Source organism: Triturus cristatus, chromosome 6, assembly GCF_964204655.1.
Source record: "Triturus cristatus chromosome 6, aTriCri1.1, whole genome shotgun sequence".
In the NCBI taxonomy this organism is placed as follows: Eukaryota; Metazoa; Chordata; class Amphibia; order Caudata; family Salamandridae; genus Triturus; species Triturus cristatus.
This window is the reverse complement of record NC_140589.1, coordinates 1,496,719,662-1,496,741,288: the sequence shown is the minus strand read 5'-3', so window position 1 is coordinate 1,496,741,288 and position 21,627 is coordinate 1,496,719,662. Positions and strand designations below refer to the sequence as shown.

The following is a 21,627-nucleotide window of genomic DNA, read 5'->3' as shown; positions in this document are numbered from 1 at the left end:
CACAGCAAAGGCTGTGGATCCCCTTTCTGCCCCTCTTTCCGAGGTTCTTGTTCCTCCTTTTTTTGGCCCAGCAGGGCTCTGCTCTGGGCACTCTTAAGGGCTATCTCTCCGCCATTTCAGCCTTTCTTAGGCTTCCTGATTTGCCTTCTCTTTTTTCCAGTCCCCTGTTGAAACTGCTTCCTTAAGGGCATTGCCTATCTTTTTCCTCCTGTTCCCTTCGTAATGCCTAAATAGGACTTGAATTTGGTTCCTACATATCTTATGTGCACTCCCTTTGAGCCGCTCCATAACTGTCCTCTCAGGCTTCTGACTTTAAAAACTGCCTTTCTTGTGGCCATCACCTCTGCGCGCAGAATAAGTGAGCTCCAAGCTCTTCTATACCTCCTTTTCTGGCTGTTCATCTGGACAAGGTTGTCCTTCGAACTCATCCTTCCTTCCTAAAGTGGTTACTTCTTTCCACATTGGACAGACCATCACTTTGCCCACCTTCTTACCAAAGAGGAAGAGAGGCTTCGTCTGGATCCAAAACGTGCGCTTTCATTTTATTTGGCTCGCACAAAGCAATTCTAGGTGGATGACCTGCTCTTTAGTGGCTGCGTGGGCGCCAAAAAAGGTTGAGCCATGCACAAACGGACCATTTCTATATGGGTCTTTTTGTGCATCAAAGCTTGCTATTCCTTGGCGAAGAAGGAGCCTCCAGTGGGGTTACGCACCCATTCTACCAGGGCGACGGAAGCTACCACTGCTTTGGGACGTGGAGTTCCCCTTAATGACATCTGTCAGGCAGCTATGTGGGCATCGCTGCACACGTTCACAAAACACTACTGCCTGGACAGCAGAGTCCGGAGAGACTGCTTCTTTGGCTGTTCTGTTCTCCAGGACTTTCTGGTGTGAACTTGGTTCGCAGACCCACCTCCGGGGTTGGTTTTGTGCGGGTATTTATTTTATGGTAAGGAATCTATAACTAATGACTCTTTCAGATGAACAAGTTACTTACCTTTGGTAACAATATATCTGTTAGAGACATAGATTAGTTATAGATCCCTTACCAGCCCACCCATCCTCCCCGTTCTGCGAACTGACTTCTAGGGTTAAGGACTTCCTTTCAGGGCCCTAGTTTTGTGCACCGGTGGTCCGTGTCTTGCATGGCTCTGCGCTTCTGGCATGGAAAGTCATGTACAGAACTGAGGTCAGCACGCAAGGGCGGTGTCTTAAGTAGCTACCACAACTTCATCCCGGCGACCACGACGCCAACGACTAACGTGGAACCGATCGACACCACCTTTCGAATCGCAGGGGTACTGTTGACAAAAAAACTTCCGGATCCAGTCTGACGCCTGGGGCGATTCTTAGGTAAGGAATCTTTAACTGATCTGTGTCTCTTACAGATATATAGTTACCGAAGGTAAGTAACTTGTTCGTCAGGCTTGCAGGACCATTATCAAAACACTGCTTCAAAAGCAGCATAAAAAGCTTCCTTTAAAAAAATTTATTTAAAAAAACACGTTTTTATTTTAATCCCAAGGGCGAGACATAATGTAGTCCTTTCCACCTGGGTGCTGCAGTTACCAAACTAGCACAGTTGTTCAACGGTCCTTTCATTTTAATCATACTTACCATCTCTGGTCATGAACTGCTGTAAACATAGGAAGTCCAAGAAACTCCACACTCCAAAAATCGACTTACATTGTATGAATGCACCTCTGGTTAACACACAGGTTGTGGGGCAACACAATGTCTCGACGTCAACCTTAACCGAGAATGGCAGGGGTCTGTGGTCGGGTATCTGGTGTGCAGGGTGCATGGGTGCATTCTGGTATTTAGAGTCCTACATTCGAATGTGAGAGACAAGTACCAGAGCTGACAGAAGCAATCATCAGGGCTAGATTAACTACTAATTGCTATAAAGAGCTGTAAGGACATTTGCGGTTCCAGCCTCTTGGTGCCTGCTAAACTACGGACTGGCACAAGGAGAAATAAGTAGAAGACTTTCAGTCTGGCATACAGTATGGGAGATGAACCCGTTAACCAAGTCATAGTAGTTTTAGATTAACTAAATGATGAGCAGGAGACATGCAAAAGAGCACAAAAAAGGCAGACTACACAGTCCATATTATTTTTCATGTCCTATCAGTGATGCAACTATAAAGACTATCATTGGTATTTTGTGGTTATGATTAATAAATTGTGTTATTTTATTTTTGATAAAAACAATAAAATATATTTGAATTAAAAAAGAGAGATCACCGAACACTAGTACTGAAGTACAATTACTTAGCTGAAGAGAAATAAGAGTATAACTCCCAGAATGCACTGGTATGCTCCATGAAAGCAGAGGATGGAATTCGGCCAACCTGCTGGCGACCCCTTAGAATCCAGTCACCTGGCTGCTGCACATAAAGCACCACAATGTTACTTATTTGAGAAGCCATGAGTTTGCTAAGAGGACAGTACTTAACTTGTAATATTATTTGATGTGTTCCGCTTTGTCAGAGTGTACTGGGCCACACCTTAAATTTGCCTGCACCACAAAACCACCTTTTCGAAGTTCTGACTGTATGATGCAATGATGCCTGTGTACCTGAAGCTTCTAGAGCAAGAAACACTACAAACGTGTTTTAAAAGAGAATTTAGCCACATGTAGTTCTAAAACTCTAAAAAGCACTTATTGGAATTAATGTTCTAATCCCTTTGCAGGAAGGCCATCATATATGTGGAGTTGGAAGGTGCAAACAGTAGAACGGGTTACATTATCTGACTAGCTGGGAGTAATTGTATACATGGTTTCAAACTAATAAGGTCCTGGAGGAAAGTGCTGTCACAAGAGGCATGCGGTTTAATAATGCCCTATCCATTCCAAGTGCTGCGCAATAGGACTGTTTATACAGTGATGGGCTTCCCTCAAAACCCTCAGATGTGTAACTGCACCTCACGCCCTGCAAAGGAAAACTGTACAAAGAAACGCATGAAAAATGGGAATACCGCCAAACCAGGGCAGCCCAGATAGAAAGAAAAGCGCAAAACAGCAAACATTTAATTTGTGTCTTAATATCCTCCCCTCTGCCCCACCACAAGCAAGGCCTTTTAATTACTGAAAGTAGAAACCGAATACCTCCGTAAAGCATTCATGTGCATCGGTATATCAAACCATTTCCTCAAATTAAATGTGTAATCCTCCAAAATGCCTGCTTCTAAATTAATGAGTTTAAGGAGCGTGGAGATCTGAGAGGATCCTGAGGCCCGAATCTCTTAAATTCTCAGGTTTAATTATGCTGGGAGTTGGTGAAAGTGTTCACAGGCTGGGAGAGTTTGCACTGCTCCAACAAAGTTGCCCTGCCCACTACCCCTGATCAAGCCCATGAGCATGGACTGCTGCGACGCGCTATCAGCTGGTTAAACATTAGCACGTTAATCTCAGTTCAGCAGACAAAGCTGTGTGGCACTGAGCCCCAGTCTGTCTGGGTCGGTCAGCCATTTCGGGACAGTCCTATCTGGGGACCTGACACTTAATGCAAAGGAGAGAGGGGTCACTGTGAAGCCGCCAGTGCTTGTAACGCCCATTACCGGAAACTCCATTAGCGACCCCCATGCACATCTGTGCCCAGCAGAACAGGCGCTGCTCTTAATAGCATGCTTACCACTTGGAACAAAAAGAGGCAAAACACACAACTAACAGTAAAAAAAAAAATATTTGCAATGCAATAGATCTCGCATTTAAATGCGAGACCTATGACATTGTAAAGAAGCGGCCGCCATTGTCCCGGCTGCTTGAAAAGAGAAATGCAAAAAGAACTATTGATGGACAGAAAGCAGAACAATGTCATACATTCACCCCAGTACAGAGATCTGGGCATAAATCCATCGGTTTTTTTGCTCACCATGCCATTCCAGTTTGGACCCAGCCATATGCAAATCAGTCTTGACCTTGTGCCCAATGGGAACAGTCCAGCCCGAACTGCTGTCTTGACGGAGGGTGAATGTTTTGATTTGTTCTGCATTCCGTCCATCAATTGTGTGTCTTTTTCTTGAAAAGAGAAAGCACTCGTGGCACGCTGAATGTAAGCAAAGCACATCGTGCTACAGTAAGAGAAACTCAATAAAGAAAATAGTGCTTACAGACTAATTCACTTGTACCATATAACAACCGAAGTAAAAGGGCCAGTAGCCATGGGAGGTTACAAATTAAAACAAGGTGGTACTAAGGAGGGACTAACAAGCAGTTTACTAAATTGGAAGCCTTCATTTACGAAGGACAAAGAAAGAAGCCAATGACAAATATGGGTGGAGAGTGGGTTAGTCTTCTATTCCATACTCCAGTACAGCAAGTCTCGCAGAGCAGTGCATGCGTGTTGACTCCAGGCTCGACCTCATAATATAGATATAGAATAAAGACTATACGAGGGATTATACACAAGTGGTCATGCAAACTGTTGAGCACACATACTAGATATTGATGTACAATGCAGAGTTTCCAACTGCACAGGGACTATAGGAAAGCATGAACACCTTAATACAGTTAGACAGAAATACAAAGCTGTAGGGAGGTGCTTAGGCGTATTCAGCCTACTTTGCTCATGCCTGATTAACGCTAGTTGATCATAAAATATAGTGGCTTACCTTCCCAAAATAACCCTTTGTTACAGTACACTGCCGCTTTAATACAAAGCTTCAGAGGTCCACTTGGAGCTCCCTGCAGTGATGGGCAATACATTTGTTCTGCTCTTCGGAGCAAGTATCCCGAAACGCGATTTGTACTGCTTGCCTTTATTTGACTTGCAAATGTTTGCTTTACCTAGTTTTTTGTCACCCTACGTGGGTGCCTCTTGGCGTTTCAACCCTATTTGTGAATATAAGTTTCGTATTTCTCTTAAACAAAGCCTTTACTGTTGCTGTCCTACACGCCCCATCCAAGGTATGTCTGGTATATGCCCATCCTCCAGTGGAAATATAAATATTTGGAGTCTGACACTTGTCAGTATGTGACCTTCCTGGAAATGCATCACACAACAAGAAGCTACCCTATTAGCAATTCTGATTATTAATGCATATAGAGGCACATTATGCCAATGTTTAGGTGGTGTTGGGCATTACAAAAATTGTATGGACTGGCCTCGCACACCACCAGGTGTCATGCTCCATCATCGGCTGTCCTCGCCCTTTAAAAACCACGTTTGATAAAGGGCTGGCTTTGATAAAGGGCGGGCCTGCACCTGGAGACAGGGAGGTATTTCTTAAGCTACAGACAGGTTAGCACTGGGGACAGGAGAGAAGCTAGTAGTCAAACTGTTTTTTTCCAGGGGCATGTAGCTGTTTGGTAGTCACACCTCTGTGGATGAGCTAGGGAGTTCTGAGTGTAGAGAGGGTTCTCGCCATGTTAGCAGTGGACAGAATGGTGCATCCTGGGATAGTCAGATGCCACATTTCCCAAGAAGTGGTCATCAGGAGGGAGGGAACCTGGTAGTCAATTGGCTACCACTGCATTCTAACCTGTGGGCATTTTCTGTAGATAAACAGGGCAGCCAGAACTCAGATCTCAACCGACTTGTAAGAAAGACTAAAGAAGGACTGCACTGCTGCATTGAAGAACCAGCAAAGACTGCACCTTCTAAGACTGCACTTGCTGGCTAGCGAAGAGAAGGACTGTGCCTGCTTTGTTGTGCTCAAGGAGAGTCCTTCTCCAGAGCCCAGTCAAGCTTAGAGTCTCCAAGGGCCAGACAACTGGCCTCCTGTTCACAGCACTGGGATACAACAGCTGAAGAATTCTGCTGGGACAAGTTAACAGCCCAAAGTCTTCAAGTTGCTACCACTGCCGCAATGCAGCACCAAGGGCCAAGACCCAATGCATAGAGTTGCACCTGAGTTCGCTGAGCCTAGGAGTGCTGTCTGGGAGGGTCTTGTGGGTCATGGACCCTTCAACCAGGAGCCCCACAATATCGGAAGGGACGGAGGAGCACCTTAACGAAGACCCCCGTAAACCGTGTCGCCTCCACAGCATCCTGAGAGCATATTCAGCTTCCTTCATCCTTGGCATCAGGACCACTCCATGGTAATCCATTGCAGTGCTGACAGACACAATCTACTGGACCTAAAGGGTGTGGTAAGTGTATGAACACAATTAAGTGGTACCACCACACCATATGGCACAACCTATTTTCTCACAAGCAGGCCCAAAGCTGATTTACATTTGGCTGGTTCCAGTCTAAGGTGACTAGGTGGGCAGAAAACGATGCACTGGTATGCGGCCACAATTAATAGTGGCAGCTTTTTTTTTGTGTTATATAGCGCAAACTAGACCCGAAGATATTGGGTATCCGAGCGCTTTGCATGAGCACCAGTTTAGTTACACAAGAACACAATAATTTTTTGTTGGGCACGGGAGATTAACTTATTTGCCTAGAATCACAAGATGTTGAGTGTCTTTGCCAAGGCCCGAACCCGGTTCCCCAGCTTTAAGGTCCACCGCTGTAGCCGTAAGGCTATATCCTCAAGCATTCTACCTATCAATTGTTTGTCTTCCTTGATGACCCACAGTGGAGGCAAGAAATCCTGCACCAAAAGTAAGCAGTCTTTGTTCTAGTGTCTCCTCATGCTCATTACTCCTATACCACAAAATGAAAATATCCAAACTGGTTTCACTAGACTAGGAGGCCCACTATAGGTGAGTAGGTTGAAGATATAGGGACATAATATCCTAAGTACGCTCCTCTAAGTAGATCTCGTCCAGCCCCCACTCAATACCACTTAGTGTGTCAACCAGTCTTAAGCTTCTGAGCTTCTCATTGTTGGTAGAATTTACAGTGGTTCATGCAGGAAGTACTGTGGTTATGTTTTAAGTCATGAACCTGCTTGATATCCTGCCGTTAATTGTCTAAATTTAGTGAGCATTCACAGCGTTAGGTTGCCATATGCAGTGCCAAAGCAATGACAGATTGAATAGTTTATAAAAGAAAAAGTACAGAGGGTAATTTTGCTTACCCTGGTCCCTCCAGCCATAGCAGAGTGGTAGGATCTTGGTTTTCTTAGAATTCATTTCTAAAGGACAGTCCAGTGCAAAGTGTTGGATTGCACGTCGAATGGCATAGCAGCAATATTGCATTTGCCACCTTAGCGTTAGGAAATTGTTAGATGTAAGTGAAGGGTTTGCTCGCATACTCAGTCCAAACTTCAATTTCTGCCAGGTTGTGTACCACAAAGTTACTAATGTTTGGTAACAGAAAGATATCTATAAGAATACCCACTCTTTTGCATTTATTTTAATTAAATTGTGCAAGCTAAAGCAATCCTATGTGAAGCGATTGTGGTAGTGCACTCTTAACCATGACACAGTTTGGGGTAACCAATAGCTAATATAGCTTGTCATTTGAATCGTTCCTTATTGCAATTTACACAAGATGCTGCTGACATCATTAGAATAGAAAGGAATTCTGGTAACCACATTCCTCTTTCAATGTTGACTGTCGAGCTGAAATAGTTAACCTGTTTAGTAGGTAATTACATTTCTTAATTACTTTTCCTTCGTGGAATCGTCATTGATATTTATAAGCAGTGAATAATACTGCCCATGTGTGAATCTCAGAGCACTTTCATCAAATATTTGTGTGCATGTGTGTATACATAGACAATTTAGAATTAAAAAGGCTAGCTATAGTATAAATTTGTCCGATTTTGTATGTCAATAAAAATAAATTTAAATGGAAAAAAACATGAGTTTAGCGTTTAAGAGAGTTGCAAGTATTAGTATCCCATTATGCCCTTGAGTGACAGCCACTTGGTTCTCCTTTCAAGCATTTAAACAAGATCCCTGAGCACTGGTCTACACAATTTGTTGCTACTCAACATGAAAATCTTTCCAAACTCATTTTTCCCTTTGCACTCAACTTAATCAGAGATATCAGAGACTGAGAATGTTTTCCAGTGATTTCTGACTATCCTTTTTTTTATTATATATAATTTTATAATCTTCCTTCACATTTTCTCAAGTGTTTTTCTTGTGCTAAAAACAAAGCAGGAAATAACATCATTAACCAGACTCTCACTTCGTGGAGAAGTGTCACCTTTATTCATAGAGGTCACACAGGATACTAAACGACATAGAAAATTTGCTTTTGCACAATGCTAGAGGTTGAGAAGTTCTAAGGAATAGAGGAACAGTGAGCCATAAATGTTACCCAGGTCTCGAGACCCTCCCAGAGAAAATCTCTACAAAGCCCTTCTAGATAATTCACTTTTGCTGGCATGCATCATCAACACTATTCTATACTCCTGCTGCCTACTCCTCGTTGACCACTCAATCAGCATTGTAGAAAACATTAAATATCAAGACAAGCTTTGAAGCACCGCTCATATGTGAGACTTTTCATATCAAATAACCCTTTGCAACAGTACAAAAATATGCAGATGGATGTCGATCTTACTCTTCAGACATAAGTGGCTGTTTAATTTAATTGGCTACTTTTTGTGGAAAAATTAAATTGATCAAATTTAGCCCCATATAAGCTCCAATTCTTTCTTGTTAAAGTTTACTTTCCAAAGAATATCTTATAAATGGGCTCCAAGATCCTAGAAATTGGGAGAAATATTCACAGTTTTGACTTCAGTGAAGAAACCCAAAAAGGAGAACTAAGAGTACAATGCAAGTAACTTTCCTTCATGCAGAATTGAAACTGTCAATACGTTTATTGGTATTCTGTGTTTTTAATCATATTTGAGAGAAAAAATGTTAAGTATTTTTTTATCTTATCGCCTACTTACCGAAATGACCTCCATAGTCTTGAGGAGTGTACCTTTTGACATAAGTTAGAACTGGTGTAACCATTGCCTGGTACTTGCTGCTGTTTGCAGGGTTATAATCTACACTTTCTCCATTTGTGTCTTTACAGACTTGCTAAGATCCGAGAAAACACTATTGCTTCACTGAAGAATGCAGCAAGCCATGTATGTTTCTCACTATTACAAATCTGTCTATACCTTAATGATTAGATCTAAAGTAAACTGCATCTATGCCATTTTTTGAGGTTTCTTCGAACCCCTCTATTAATGCATCACGAGCTGTGGTTCCTAAAATTATAAAATGTTCATGTAGATGTAACAAATTCTTTGAGCAGAGTTTGATTTAGATTCATGTGATTTGCTATAACAAATAATGGTTGGATCCAAACTTATTATGAACTTGATGACTCATTGGAGAAGGCCACTTAGAGAAGCAAAATGTGATGGATTTGAATACTTGAATTTTAACTGAGGTTATTTACACTGGGCAGCTGTTAATTCTGTCAAAAAGAGAGTGGCAATAGGAATTTGCAGTGGTCAAGATGAATTCAGGCACTTCAGTACCAAGATTATATTTGTCTAAGCAAATTGCCAGAATGATCAAACCTCATATTTGGGCCCTCTAAATGTGCTATGATCCCTGTGCAAAAGAAACATGTATGAGGTTGCTTGTGTTCTTGTTCAGCAGAAGAATGGCCTGACAGTTTAGAAGGAAATGTCCTTTTTGGGTTGGGGCCCAAGATAAATCCATACAGTTTTTCTTTTCTGTAATGACATAGTGAACAAAACAAGGCTCTAATAGAATGCTGCCAAGAGCAATTGCCGGTGGTCATGATTGTCAAACATTTCACTTGTTATCACTTTGGCCGAAGTGTATTTTTAAGGACAATCTTTTTAATTCGAGGTTTTCGTATTTTCCTCAAGTCTGCTTGACTGCTCACTTTGAATTAATTGCAATTATCTGGCACAATAAAGGTGGTATAATTCGCATAGCAATGAATGCAACCTGGACACAGATTGTTTTCAGGCTGGCTAATCTTGATGAGAAGAACCCTAGCCTAACAAAAAACTTAAATATAAACCTCTTGTAATCAGGAACCAACATCAAAGCTACTACCTTTAATTGTACATTATTTAACAAACAAATAATTCAAAAACATTTAAATTGTTGTATTACTTCTTTTGCGGGGCTTGTGCCTCTGGGCTGATAAGCCTTGCCTGAGAAATAATTTAAAATGGTGTGTTTAAACAACTGGGGATTTTAGCACCTCTTTCACATGACTATGATTACAAAACACTTTTGTTTTGATGCCCATAAGGGTATATTTTAATACTTTTGACTTATTCCGTATCAAATCACTTGATGTATTGCGAACTTCGTTTCGGTTGGGAAAAGCTTTATTCCTGCCTACTACTTTTCTAACATTCCTAGCTGATGGTTACCCTTCTACGTATCCACGCCTCTGTTTTCTGCTCGGCTTCATTTCCACACTTGTTCATTTTTCAGTGATAGATAGTGAGCTTGATCATACTTCTTTCACGTTCTGAAATTATCTCCTTGACCCACCTCCATTTAAAAAAATGTCTTGGTCTTACCTTTTTCTTCGTTGATAGCGTGTGCCACAACTTTGTCTTCAAAGCAAAACAGAAAAAACTGTTTGCAGCAAACCGGTGTAGATACTAATAGTTGAAGAACCTGCATGATGCTTAGGCAGAGCAAAAGTTGACCGATTGCTCATATCTGAAATGTAGGAGTACATGCTACAGATCTTTTCCAAATTTCCTCTTCAGATCCTTGCCTATTTTTCATTGTAGTTAATGTCTCATGATGTAGGCAGTTTCTTATAATGGTGAAAGCACGAGTTGGAACAACCATTTTCCCCTGAAGCTAGGGACTTTTTATGAATGGATGCGCTCTTATTAATGCTCTCAAGAGGCCTCTCCTTGCCTGTGTTGGATGACTATTTTGTTGTGGGGGTAAAGGAATGGGGTTCGAGATCCAATCAATAGACTCTACAGTAGTACCTCATCCTCTGGGTTATGTTCCAATGGATCAATTCTTTCAACATTCTGGTAGTACAGGCTAGTCATTGAATATCAGCACAGATAGTCAAGTCGAACCATTTTCTAGTACCAGGCCATCTAAAATACAGAAGAGACCTTGCTTTCCGGAGCAGGGACATGACCTGCACTTAATAGATACCATGCGGAAGGACCTCTACATTTTCAATACAATACGTTGCATTATATCCTGCCTTTGTCATTTTGTTTCTGTCATCTTTTTTAGTACAACTCAAGGTATATTAATCTAATATTTCTTAGTTTGGGGCAGTGTCAAACAGTCCCTGTGGCTGTGCTCGCACTTCTCTGATTATACAGCCCTCTTGTGCATGTCTCCTATCCCAGCAGTCCTCACCGCACGCGTCAAAGCCCTGCTTGCGCCACTTTCATTGTCACATGACATGGAAACCTGTTTCTGGTATTAACATTTGCGGAAGTTGTTGCGTCAGGATCCTTGGATTTTGGATTTGAAGCATGCAGAGAATAACCCACCTGTAAGGCAGTAAGGGTCCTTTTCACACCAATGCCCACCCATTTGCCTGAAGCTTCAGGTTTGCGAGTGCTTCTTCGTTGTGGCAGGGACCACAGGTCAAGAATCCTGCCTCTCCCAACCCAGCTAAGAGCTCTTACTCCTCCAATCAATTACAAGCCTTACAGGTAACTCTTAAATTCGCCAGCTTAAATAAATTGAACCTTCAGTGCAAGAGCTTTTCTCTGCCTGCTTGTTTCTCTGCTAGGCTCATAGTGTGGCATGGGTGATGCATGTTTCTGATTAAGTGCAGGTTAATGTGCAGTCATAAACTTTATTTATTTTCACTCATTGATGAAGAGGGGCCAGATGTGGTCTTGCTCACGGAGAAGTGGCTGCATTAAAGCTCAATGCCTGACATAATTTAAGGCCTTCCTCTGGGGTATTACATATGGCGAAGGGACCGCATCGACTAAGCGCTTGAGGATTAGCCATCATACTTGGAGAGTCCCTTCAATGTATTTATGATCTGCTACTTAATCCTTGGCGTGAAAGCCTTTTTCTCGATTTCTTTGACCCCTGACATTCACTTTTTCAGAAGTGTTATTTTATAGACCGCCTGGTCCATATGCTAATTTTTCTCAGGCTCTCCCTGACATTATTGCCAATTTAGCTATTAGCAAACCTAATTTCAATATATTGGGTGCCTTTTACGTCCACTTTGATGCAAATGCTCATCATCTACAGGCTTATTACAGGATCTTAGTTCCTTACAACTGATACAAAGAGTAATCGGGTCAACCATGAGAAAAGGCATCTTACCCAATATTCAGTAATGACCTTAAGGTTGATGAATCCTTGCCAGTGTTATGGTCCGATCATTACCTTATCCAAATGTCTCTGCGCATTCCTATGCTCATCTCTCCCCCTTATCGGTTATGCGGAAGGATCGCAGGTGGTCCAAACATAATGTCCATGAGTGGAAGATAATTCTCAACTGCTCCAGGCGTGAACTGGAAAACCACCCTTCCTCTGCTAATGACAAAGTTGTTAAATTGATTAAATGTTCTTTTGATCAGGTTATTCTAGTCAATACCCACAAGCTGAATCTGAAGGGTAAATCCTCTCCTTAGTTCACCCTCATTTATTGTCATTAAGGAAAGGCTGCACAAGGTTAGAAAGGAGGTGGAGGAAGTCCTATGATGAGCACTGTAAGAAGGATATTTGCATGGCAATCAAACTTATCACACAGAAATTAGCTCTACCCAAGCCTCCTACTATGCACCCAAAATAAACAGGGCTTCCAATTCACCTCTTGGAATTTGTTCAGGTTGTTAAATCTCTGACCAAGCCTAAACCAGACAGCGCGCTACCAGAGTCTACAGTAGCCCTCTGTAATGACCTAACTCATTTCTTTCTAAAACAAATTCTTCTTCCAGTACTTTTTACCAAGGTGAAGTCTGGTTCCCTTCTCGAGCCTCCCCTCCTCATATCCTGGTCCAAGGATCTGAATAAGTCTTTCCGGTCTTGCTGGTCTTACTTAATCTGTCATTACTAAGTGGTCTAGTGTCGGTGTGGAAAAACACAGCAGTAAAAAGCCTGTTAAAAACCTAATTTGGACCCACTATGTTTGGGGAATTAAATGTCCATTTCTTTACTACCTGGATCTTTGAGGCTCGGCTGCTATCCTACACCTGGATCTTAGCGCTGCGTTCGGCACAGTAGACCACGGAATCCTCGCCCAGAGAATGACCAGTGTGGGAATAACAGTGCTCTAAAACGGCTTACGCCATTTCTTCAGGACATGGCTTTTCATGTGTTTAACAAAACATGTTGTTCTGACACCTTCCCCTTAAATGCTGAGTGCCCCAGGGATCGGCCCTTAGTCCCACGCTCTTTAATTTCTTTATGCTCCCTCTCGCCGAGATCGCTTGATCGTGTCTTATGCTGACGACACCCAATTAGTGTTCTCCATCTCACCTGAGCACAGGCCAAAATCCAAACAACCTGGTCCTTGTCTGAAGAAAGTGGCCAACTGCTGCCTTAAGCAACAATCCGAACATCCGGTCTCTAACAGGCTGGGCTGACTGTTAAGGAACTACCCCCTCTCCATAACCCTCATAATGAACTTTGGGGTGTGGCTTGAGCAGGGAAACTTTCAGTCAGCTGCTGTGGCCTATTCAGAATGCTTTGGATAAATCTAGATCTGCTTCACCTTCTTACTAGAAGGGTCATTGTACAGGCTTTGGTACTATCGTGTCTTGACTATGGGAACTCGCTGTACCTGGGAGCACCTTGATATGTAACCAAAAGACTACAAGTTATGGAAAATGTGGTAGCACGCCTCTTGTTAAACATCCCGAGGTACCAGTCAGCGTGGAACACATTGGCTATGCTTCACTGGCTCCCAATTGACCAATGGGTAAAGTTTAAGGCTCTGTGCCTGGCACATGGAACATTCCATGCAAAAGGCCCGTCTGTAGGAAGTTGGCTCTTTGTATGATATATCAAAATGAGATGTATCGTGTAAACAGTCCAGGGGGTTCCCTTATAAGTGGACAGGGGCTTGCTATGGCAATCCCAAGGTGCTCTCCTCGGGTGTAGTGTGGTTGAGTAGTCTTAGGCTTATCACAGAGGAGTTTAGGATATCTACGAAACACACCCAATAGTCAATAAATGAGCCATGACTCAATAAGGAGATCCACACAAATTTATAAGAACAACACTTACGGGGCGTGGCCAGGCGCCGTAGGAAATGGCCGCCTGAATCCCGAGCTCCGCCGGGACCGTTGGTGTCCCCGTAAATCCGCACATAATCCTGGCTGGGAGGCACACCAAGACGAGCCCCCAGCTCCCTCAGGCTCAGCGCCTCATCGGAGAGGTTTCGCGGACTCCTGCGGCTCACGGAGCAGTCCGTGCGGCGATCGCGGCTGCGGCCCTACTCATCGCCCATGGAGCCCTGTGGCGGATGCCTGTCCTAAGCGAGGCCCCGGCTTCCGGCCTACCCGCGGCGCGGACTGGGTGGAGCCATCGGCGGAGGACGCCGCCTCCCTTTCGGCGCTGTTACCGCTCCCCTGCACCTGCTGGGCGGCGCTGCCGGCGGGACCCTGAAGCGCCGGAGGGCCTGAAAATTGCCGGTGAATCCAGGTGACGACTTTGGGAGGAGGAGGGGAGCGGCCCGTTCGCCGTTCTGCTGCCACCCGAGTTGGGAGGCGATACAGGCCGGCGCTGCCTCGCGACGGTGACCTGCGGTGCCCGCCCGGCGGGGGACTCACTTCTGCAGCTGCCGGGGCGGCTTGGATGCCGGGGAACTGGTCGTTGGCCCCCTGACGGCGCTTCTTGGGCCGGTGGGCCGCGGCGCGCGCCTCAACCCGGGGCTCCCGCTCCGAGTGGTTCCTTGGGGAGGACAGGGGGTGCCCCAGTGACGCTCCGACTCGGCGGGGAAGACTGGAGCCGGCGCCGACCCCCGGGCACTCTAAAGTCCGGGCGGACAGAGGACCATCCGGCACCAGAGGACCCAGAGCAAGTATGCGGCCTAAAGGGGGTCTTACGACCCAGTCCAATAAGCTGGACAACTACACGGTCCCAAAAACGTCGACGCAGCCAGGAGGGGCGACGTTGGAGGCCCCAGATCCGGCTGAACCCTCCCTGACGTCCATAATGGCTGCAATCCAGACCCTTGGTACCAACCTGGAAGCAAAGATGGACAAGGTCACTATTGAGGTAAATCTGCTCTGTGCTGACCTGGGGAAAACCACGGACCGGTCCAAAACCAACGAAATGGACATCAAAGCTCTGCGGGAATCGGAGAGGCGGCTTGAGGGCAGGGTCAACGAACTAGTACATCAACACCGGCAGCTGGCCCTACGGCTCGACGATCAGGAAGGTAGGGCTCGGAGGAGCAATATACGCGTGGTAGGTGTGGCGGAAGGACTTGAAGGGGACTGTACGGAGCTCTTTCTTGAGGATTTGATCCTTCGCCACCTGAAACCCAAGAGACTATCGAAGCTCTTCACTGTCGAAAGGGCCCACAGAGCCCCGATCCCGAAACTCAGACCGGGGGCCCTACCACGAACAATTATTGCTAAAATACTAAACTACCGAGATCGCGACGCCATCCTCCAGGCCGCCAGACAACATGGTGACCTTCAGTACGAGGGGGCCACGATTCGTTTCTTCCCGGACTTCACGCTCCAGGTTCAGCAGGAGAGGCGCTCCTTCCAGGGGGTCAAGGCGGCGCTCCGAGATCGCGGGATTCGGTACATGATGTTCTTTCCAGCCAAACTGAAGGTCATCGCTGGCGGTAAATCCCTCTTCTTCACCTCGCCTGCGGCGGTGCAGGAGTGGCTGGACACGGCCGAGACGGCGGGGCCTCCTCGGCAGGACGGCGCACAACGGCGAGACGCAGGACACCCATCCCCCGGGTCAGTGGCGGGCAGAGCGGAGGGGGCTGAGCGGAGCCAGCGATCCTGGCGTTCGAGATCGAATAGTCCCCGTTGGGACACACCCAGCGACTCCACAGCAAGATAAGGCCATGAACGCTTGACTGAGAAGCCGTCGGTCAGTAAAGTATAAACTGTGTTGATGTGAGACTTGTTAGCTCCACGGAGCAGCGTGAATGGGTTTCGGAGCCATGCTTACTGTTTAGCTGATGCGCTGCCGGTCTGAGGGGTTGACCGAGTTGGGGCACCACGGGTGGGCGGCCAGGATGGGGCTGGCCCACGTACTTCCCACGTAGTTTCCTCGGTGGGATCTCACCGGGGTGGGTTGGGCGACAGGCGCTCTGCTAATTGGGGTGGTGGGTAGTTTTGGACCCACGGGGCAGGGAGGGGGGGGGGGGGTGTTGTTCTTGCAGAGGGGGGTAGGATGTTGGGAGCAGTCGAGGGGGGGGGGGGGGAATGTATGGTTCTTCAGGTTCTTCATTGTTTGCATTGAGTACACTTGCGGGGTGGGAACCGGGGAGGGGTGGGGAGTTGGGGGTCTTTTATGGTCACACGAACTATGTTGTCATGGAGTCAGCTGCGATGCCGGGGTGGTGGGACGAAGCACCTTACGATGTAACGGATATGGCTAGGAGATGGGAAAAAAGTTTGAAAGTCCTCAGCTGGAATGTTAATGGATTAGGGGACAGACTTAAACGCACTCTAGTTCTACAATTCATCAAGCGGCACCAGCCAGACGTGGTACTACTGCAAGAAACTCATCTGATGGGTAATGTATGTAAGGCCCTCAACAGATGGGGGCTACACTCTGGCAGCTCACTCTGGCTTCACCTCCGGCTCTAGGGGGGTGGGGATCCTCCTGCGTCGTTCACTGCCCCTCCATATTGACCTCACTAAAACCGACCCACAAGGCCGCTTCACGGCTGTATCGGGGCGGTGGGAGGGCCGCATACTTAACCTACTCTCGGTCTACATTCCGCCTGGCCTTCAAACCCGGGCCTTCGAGGACCTGGGCACGATGCTCCTTTCCCTTCCTGATGGTCAACTGGTGCTGGGGGGGGACTTTAACGCAGTGGTGTCTGGGACACAGGATAGGCGGCCCCCCAGAGACCTGCCCCGGGGGCAGAGGTGGATGGCGGATTTTCTGGAGGCCTTTGGGCTCACGGACGTTTGGCGACTGCTTCACCCTACAGACAGCCACTTTACCTTTTTCTCTGGGTCACATCACTCCTTCTCGCGTTTAGACTACATCCTTACCTTGCTACAACAGGGCATGACAATCCGGGAGGCAACACTTCTGCCTAGAGGCATCTCAGACCATTCGCCGGTCCTTACGCACATAACACCTGGGAATAAACGTGAGGGCTGCATAGTCCCAGTACACAAAACACAACGTAGGAGAGACGAGGGAAAGAAAGGGGGCGAGGCTATCTCTGACTCCCTCAGAAACTTTTAATCACACATGACAGAGAAGCAAATCCTAAAGAATAAGGCAAAGTACTAGCCCTAGTAGGTGGGAAAATCTATAGAGATTTAAATACTGCCCTCACACACCCGAGAGTGTCATGCTTCATCATAGGGCCGCATCATACACCCAGGTGCAGACCAACACCTTGGGTGGAGCGCAAATTTTTTAAGAGAAAGAAATGATATATGATGAAGTCGAGTGGTGAGGGTACAGTGTAAAAGACAAATAGACAGAATCAACACAGCAATGAGGTTCTGACAGTACTGAAACGAATAGTCTCCTAAAGGAAGGGACCAAAGAAAAGTGCAGAGGAAAGCAAAGTATAAAACTGTCTCGAGGTTAACCCTCAATTTTATTCCTGTTAACCTCGGGCAGGGTTAAAATAAATGATATGGGGTATCAAGGGCAGGTAACGACCCCGTAATCCCCACTGCTAAAACCAACATGTTTCTGCCAGTATTCTCTGTGCCCAACCGGGTCACTCTGGCATTCGTCAGGGTATAGGTCCCTTGTTGTCTGGTCTCACCCACTATTTGGGTATGTATTACCTTGATACTCGGGGTATTGCCCCGGCGTTCCTCTATAATGAGATTTCCAAGAGGTTTTATACATCTACAAAAAACGGGAGAGAAAGCAAGGAGAACAAGTTGCAATTCACAAGCTTATGATTCTCTATCTTGAATATACTTCTCATAGATAATCCCACACACTCATTAAAAGTGACCAATAGTCTATGGTGCAGCCAAAACTAAAAACACCATCAACGTCCCTGTGCACGTGGGCACCACCTCTCACCATACACATTAAACCAAGTGTTACGAGTGTCTGATGGTTGACTCGTTATTTCACCGGGTACACCCTTAAAAACAGGTAATAATGGGTCACCGTGCCCCAATACATAATCCTCAGATGTCCATTGACCCCAAACATTCCTGGTGTTCTAAGAAAAATGAAATCTTAGATACTCACAAGAGTTTACAGTTACAATTCTGAACCCGGAACGGCGGGGGAAGGTGCTCTTATTGTCACACTCTGTCGGCAAAAAACCACACGAATGTATCACTCAACAGGCGTGGTCACATAATCAATGGAGCCCCCAGGGCAATCATCGTATGGTTTGCTCTCATCACAACTTCTCTCTCATGTGCTTTAAATCAGACCGTTACACATCCCCTAAGTAATAAAGTAATGGCGTCTCCGCTGACTTAGCCTTCGATTCTCACTCACACAACCCCTTGTCATGCTGCCTCTGTCATACGAGTACTCACTACTCCAAAGAGACACTCTCTCTTGTGGCCCCACAACCGTCCTCCGACGATAACTGTGTTTCGTGGTCTGCCCTTAAATACAGAGATACACTTGGCCACAACGCAGCTCGTTGCACGTCCCGTCTGTGTGTGTTCTTGGGACCGCCCTCTCCTCTGCATTATCATAGAGAAAGGACTACATGGCTCTACGTTACATTTCTCATTCCGTGGCGGCCATATTGAAGTGTCTGATAACCACTAAGTCAACTATGTCTAGGGAGTAGACCCATTATAATTCCCAAAGATAGGAGTACATTGTTTTCATCTCCTTATATGCTTAATTACAGCAACTTTTTTACATAGCATATAGTCTGAGGGATTCTTCTCAGCAAGACCGAAGAATTAATTCTATGAACGAACCATGGGTACGCCACGGGCGTTCTTAGTCTCTCTCTTTTTTGTGTGTTCACATACCATAGGTAAATGCAATAAATCAACGTTGCATTAGGCCATACAGTTGGAACCAAGGTATCCCATCATTTAATCCCAACGTATGGCTCTTCAATCGTTCCACCCATCTCTGTTCACGTGTGAGAAGGAGGCTCGGAACATCACTGGTATTAGGTGGTATAAATGGTTTATCTATCACCACCCATCTCAGATCCTTTTCATTATGTTGCTTTTCCAGGAAGTGGGCTGTCAGTCTCGTATTAGACTTCCCACAACGTATGGTGCTCATATGTTCCAGGATACGGACCTTGATTTTCCGGGTCGTCATGCCAACATAAACCAGTTGACACGGGCACTTGACTACATAGATCACGTTTTCGGTATTGCACGTGGTGTGTTGTCTTAGTTCCCAGGGGCTATTCAAACCAATGTCAATGATTTTCCCATTAATAGATAATGGGCAGGCTCTACAAAAGCCGCACGCATAATGCCCCATTATAGGTGGTAGGAGCTGCTGATTATTTCGTGGGTTCCCTGCGTGCCTCTCTGATCTCGGGCGAGTGTTCACAATTAGATTCTTTATACTCGCACTTTTCTTGAAAGAGAACAAAGGAGAAGGCTGATTCAAACCATTGGAATTTAAAATCTGCCATTTTTTACTGATAATTTTCTTTAGAAGATTGGAGGATGTGTTGTATGTCGTTACACATATACTCCTATCTACTGTCTCTCTCACATTTGTCTCTAAAAGAGCATCTCTGTTGCAGTTCCTCGCTCTTTTCTGGGCTTTCTTTATCACAATATCGGGGTAGTCTCTTGTCTTTAATTTCGCACTTAGCACCTCTGCTTCCTTCTTATAATCCCCCACCTCGGAACAGTTTCTGCGCAAACGGAGAAATTGTCCGTACGGAAGATTCTCCCTCAAGGATCTTGGATGGAAGCTCAGGAAAGACAATAGATTATTTCTATCGGTCTCTTTATGGAACACATTGCTCCTCAACATTCCGCCCTCAGCTATGATATTCAGGTCGAGGAAGGGAAGTGTATTATTGGTGATGGTACCAGTGAAGAACAAAAAAGGATTTCTCTGGTTAAGCCAGGTGAGAAAGGCTTCAGCCGAAGTCCTATCTCCCCTCCAGATGATAAGAACGTCATCTATGTATCGATGCCAATCCCTGATGTTGGTGCGAAAGGGATTGGTAGGTTGGAAAATCACTTCTTCCTCAAATTTAGATACATAGAGACAAGCCAAACTGGGGGCACATGAACTCCCCATGGAAGTGCCATGTGTCTGTAAATAGAATTTATCTCCGAACTTAAAGAAATTCTTAGTCAGTGCCAGTTCCAAGAGGCAGAGTATAAAAGCCCTCGGTGTTTGGAAATCCCACTCCTCTGAAAAGAGGATATTTTCAATCACCCTTAGAGTCTCCTGTTGAGGGATGTTAGTGTATAGAGACTCTATATCCAGCCCGATAAGAAGATCTCTGTCCACATCGAACTCCATATCTTTGATAAGATTCAATACCTCTCTGGTGTCCTTAAGGTATGCAGGCATCTTTTGTACGATCGGACGCAGGTAGAAATCACAGAATTTGGATAGGGGTTCTAAGATTGAATCTACTCCAGACACAATCGGGCGCCCTGGAGGGGGTCGCGTCGGTTTATGTACCTTGGGTAAGGTGTAAAAGTAAGGTACCGTTGGATGTTGGTTACACAGAAATGTTGCCTCGTTTTGGCTGATCCAATCGTTCGTAAGCGCTTCCTCAATTAGTGAGGCTATTTGGACCCTCAGTTCCTCTGTAGGATCCCTCGGTAGGATGGTGTAATTCCTACGATCATCCAACAGGAGGAGACATTGGGCATTATAGGTATCAAGATCTTGAATAACTATCGCCCCGCCCTTGTCAGCTGGTTTTATAACCACAGTTTTCTCATCCCTGAGGTCAAAAAGGGCTTGATTTTCTGCTGTAGAGAGATTAAAGAAAGGTTTTTTCGCTCTTGTTTCATTGGCAAGGTCTAGCTCTCTCAACACTGCCTGTTCGAACACCCCCACTTCTGGTGGTAACTGGTTAAGGGTAGGCACAAATGTTGATTTTTTTCTAAATCCTGTATCATCCCCCTTCTCAGTTGGTTCTTTATCCTCAAAGAAGACTCTCAGGCGTATGTTCCGAAAAAACCCGGCTAGTTCGCATTTAAGTTTGAAATTGTCGGGTTGATTAGTAGGAACAAATCCTAAGCCCCTCGAAAGCACTTTCTCTTGTGTTGGTGTTAGGACCAATTTACTCAGGTTCATGATCAGGCTTGATCCCTGCTGGTACTCGGATCTCCTTCCCGTGCCATGCTGCGTGTTATCCGCTGGTTCAGATCTTCCCATTGAACTCTCTGGGTTCGCTGTGTTCTCTGTCTCCCCCTGCCTCTCCCCCTGCCTCTCTCTAAAAAAGGAGGGTATTCTTTCTGAAAAAATTGTGGGGGGCCCATCGGAGAGTACATTGGAGGCCAACCAAATCCCATTTGTGGGCCCTGTTGGTATGGACGTGTGTAGCCTCTGGACCACCCTCTCCCCCTATATCTGGGTCTGTAGTCACTGTCACTGCTCTCACTCCCTGAGCTGGAAAACTCAGTGTTCTGGCGTGCCTGCTTTTTTTGTGTGGCTATATTCTCTTTGCTCTTCACATATTCATCTGTGATATATGGGTACACTTTTTCTCTCGAAAATTTTTT

At 45.5% G+C, this 21,627-nt stretch overlaps 1 protein-coding gene across 2 annotated transcripts in view; it reads left to right on the top strand.

Annotated features, from left to right (window-relative positions):
• Nucleotides 1-21,627, top strand: part of GPCPD1 (glycerophosphocholine phosphodiesterase 1) — a 701,876-nt gene that overhangs the window by 307,273 nt on the left and 372,976 nt on the right. For both annotated transcript variants that reach the window (XM_085612626.1, XM_085612627.1), the window contains exon 11: nt 8,880-8,934. In XM_085612626.1, the coding sequence (XP_085468752.1) occupies nt 8,880-8,934 (55 nt within the window). The remainder of the gene's footprint in view (nt 1-8,879; nt 8,935-21,627) is intronic.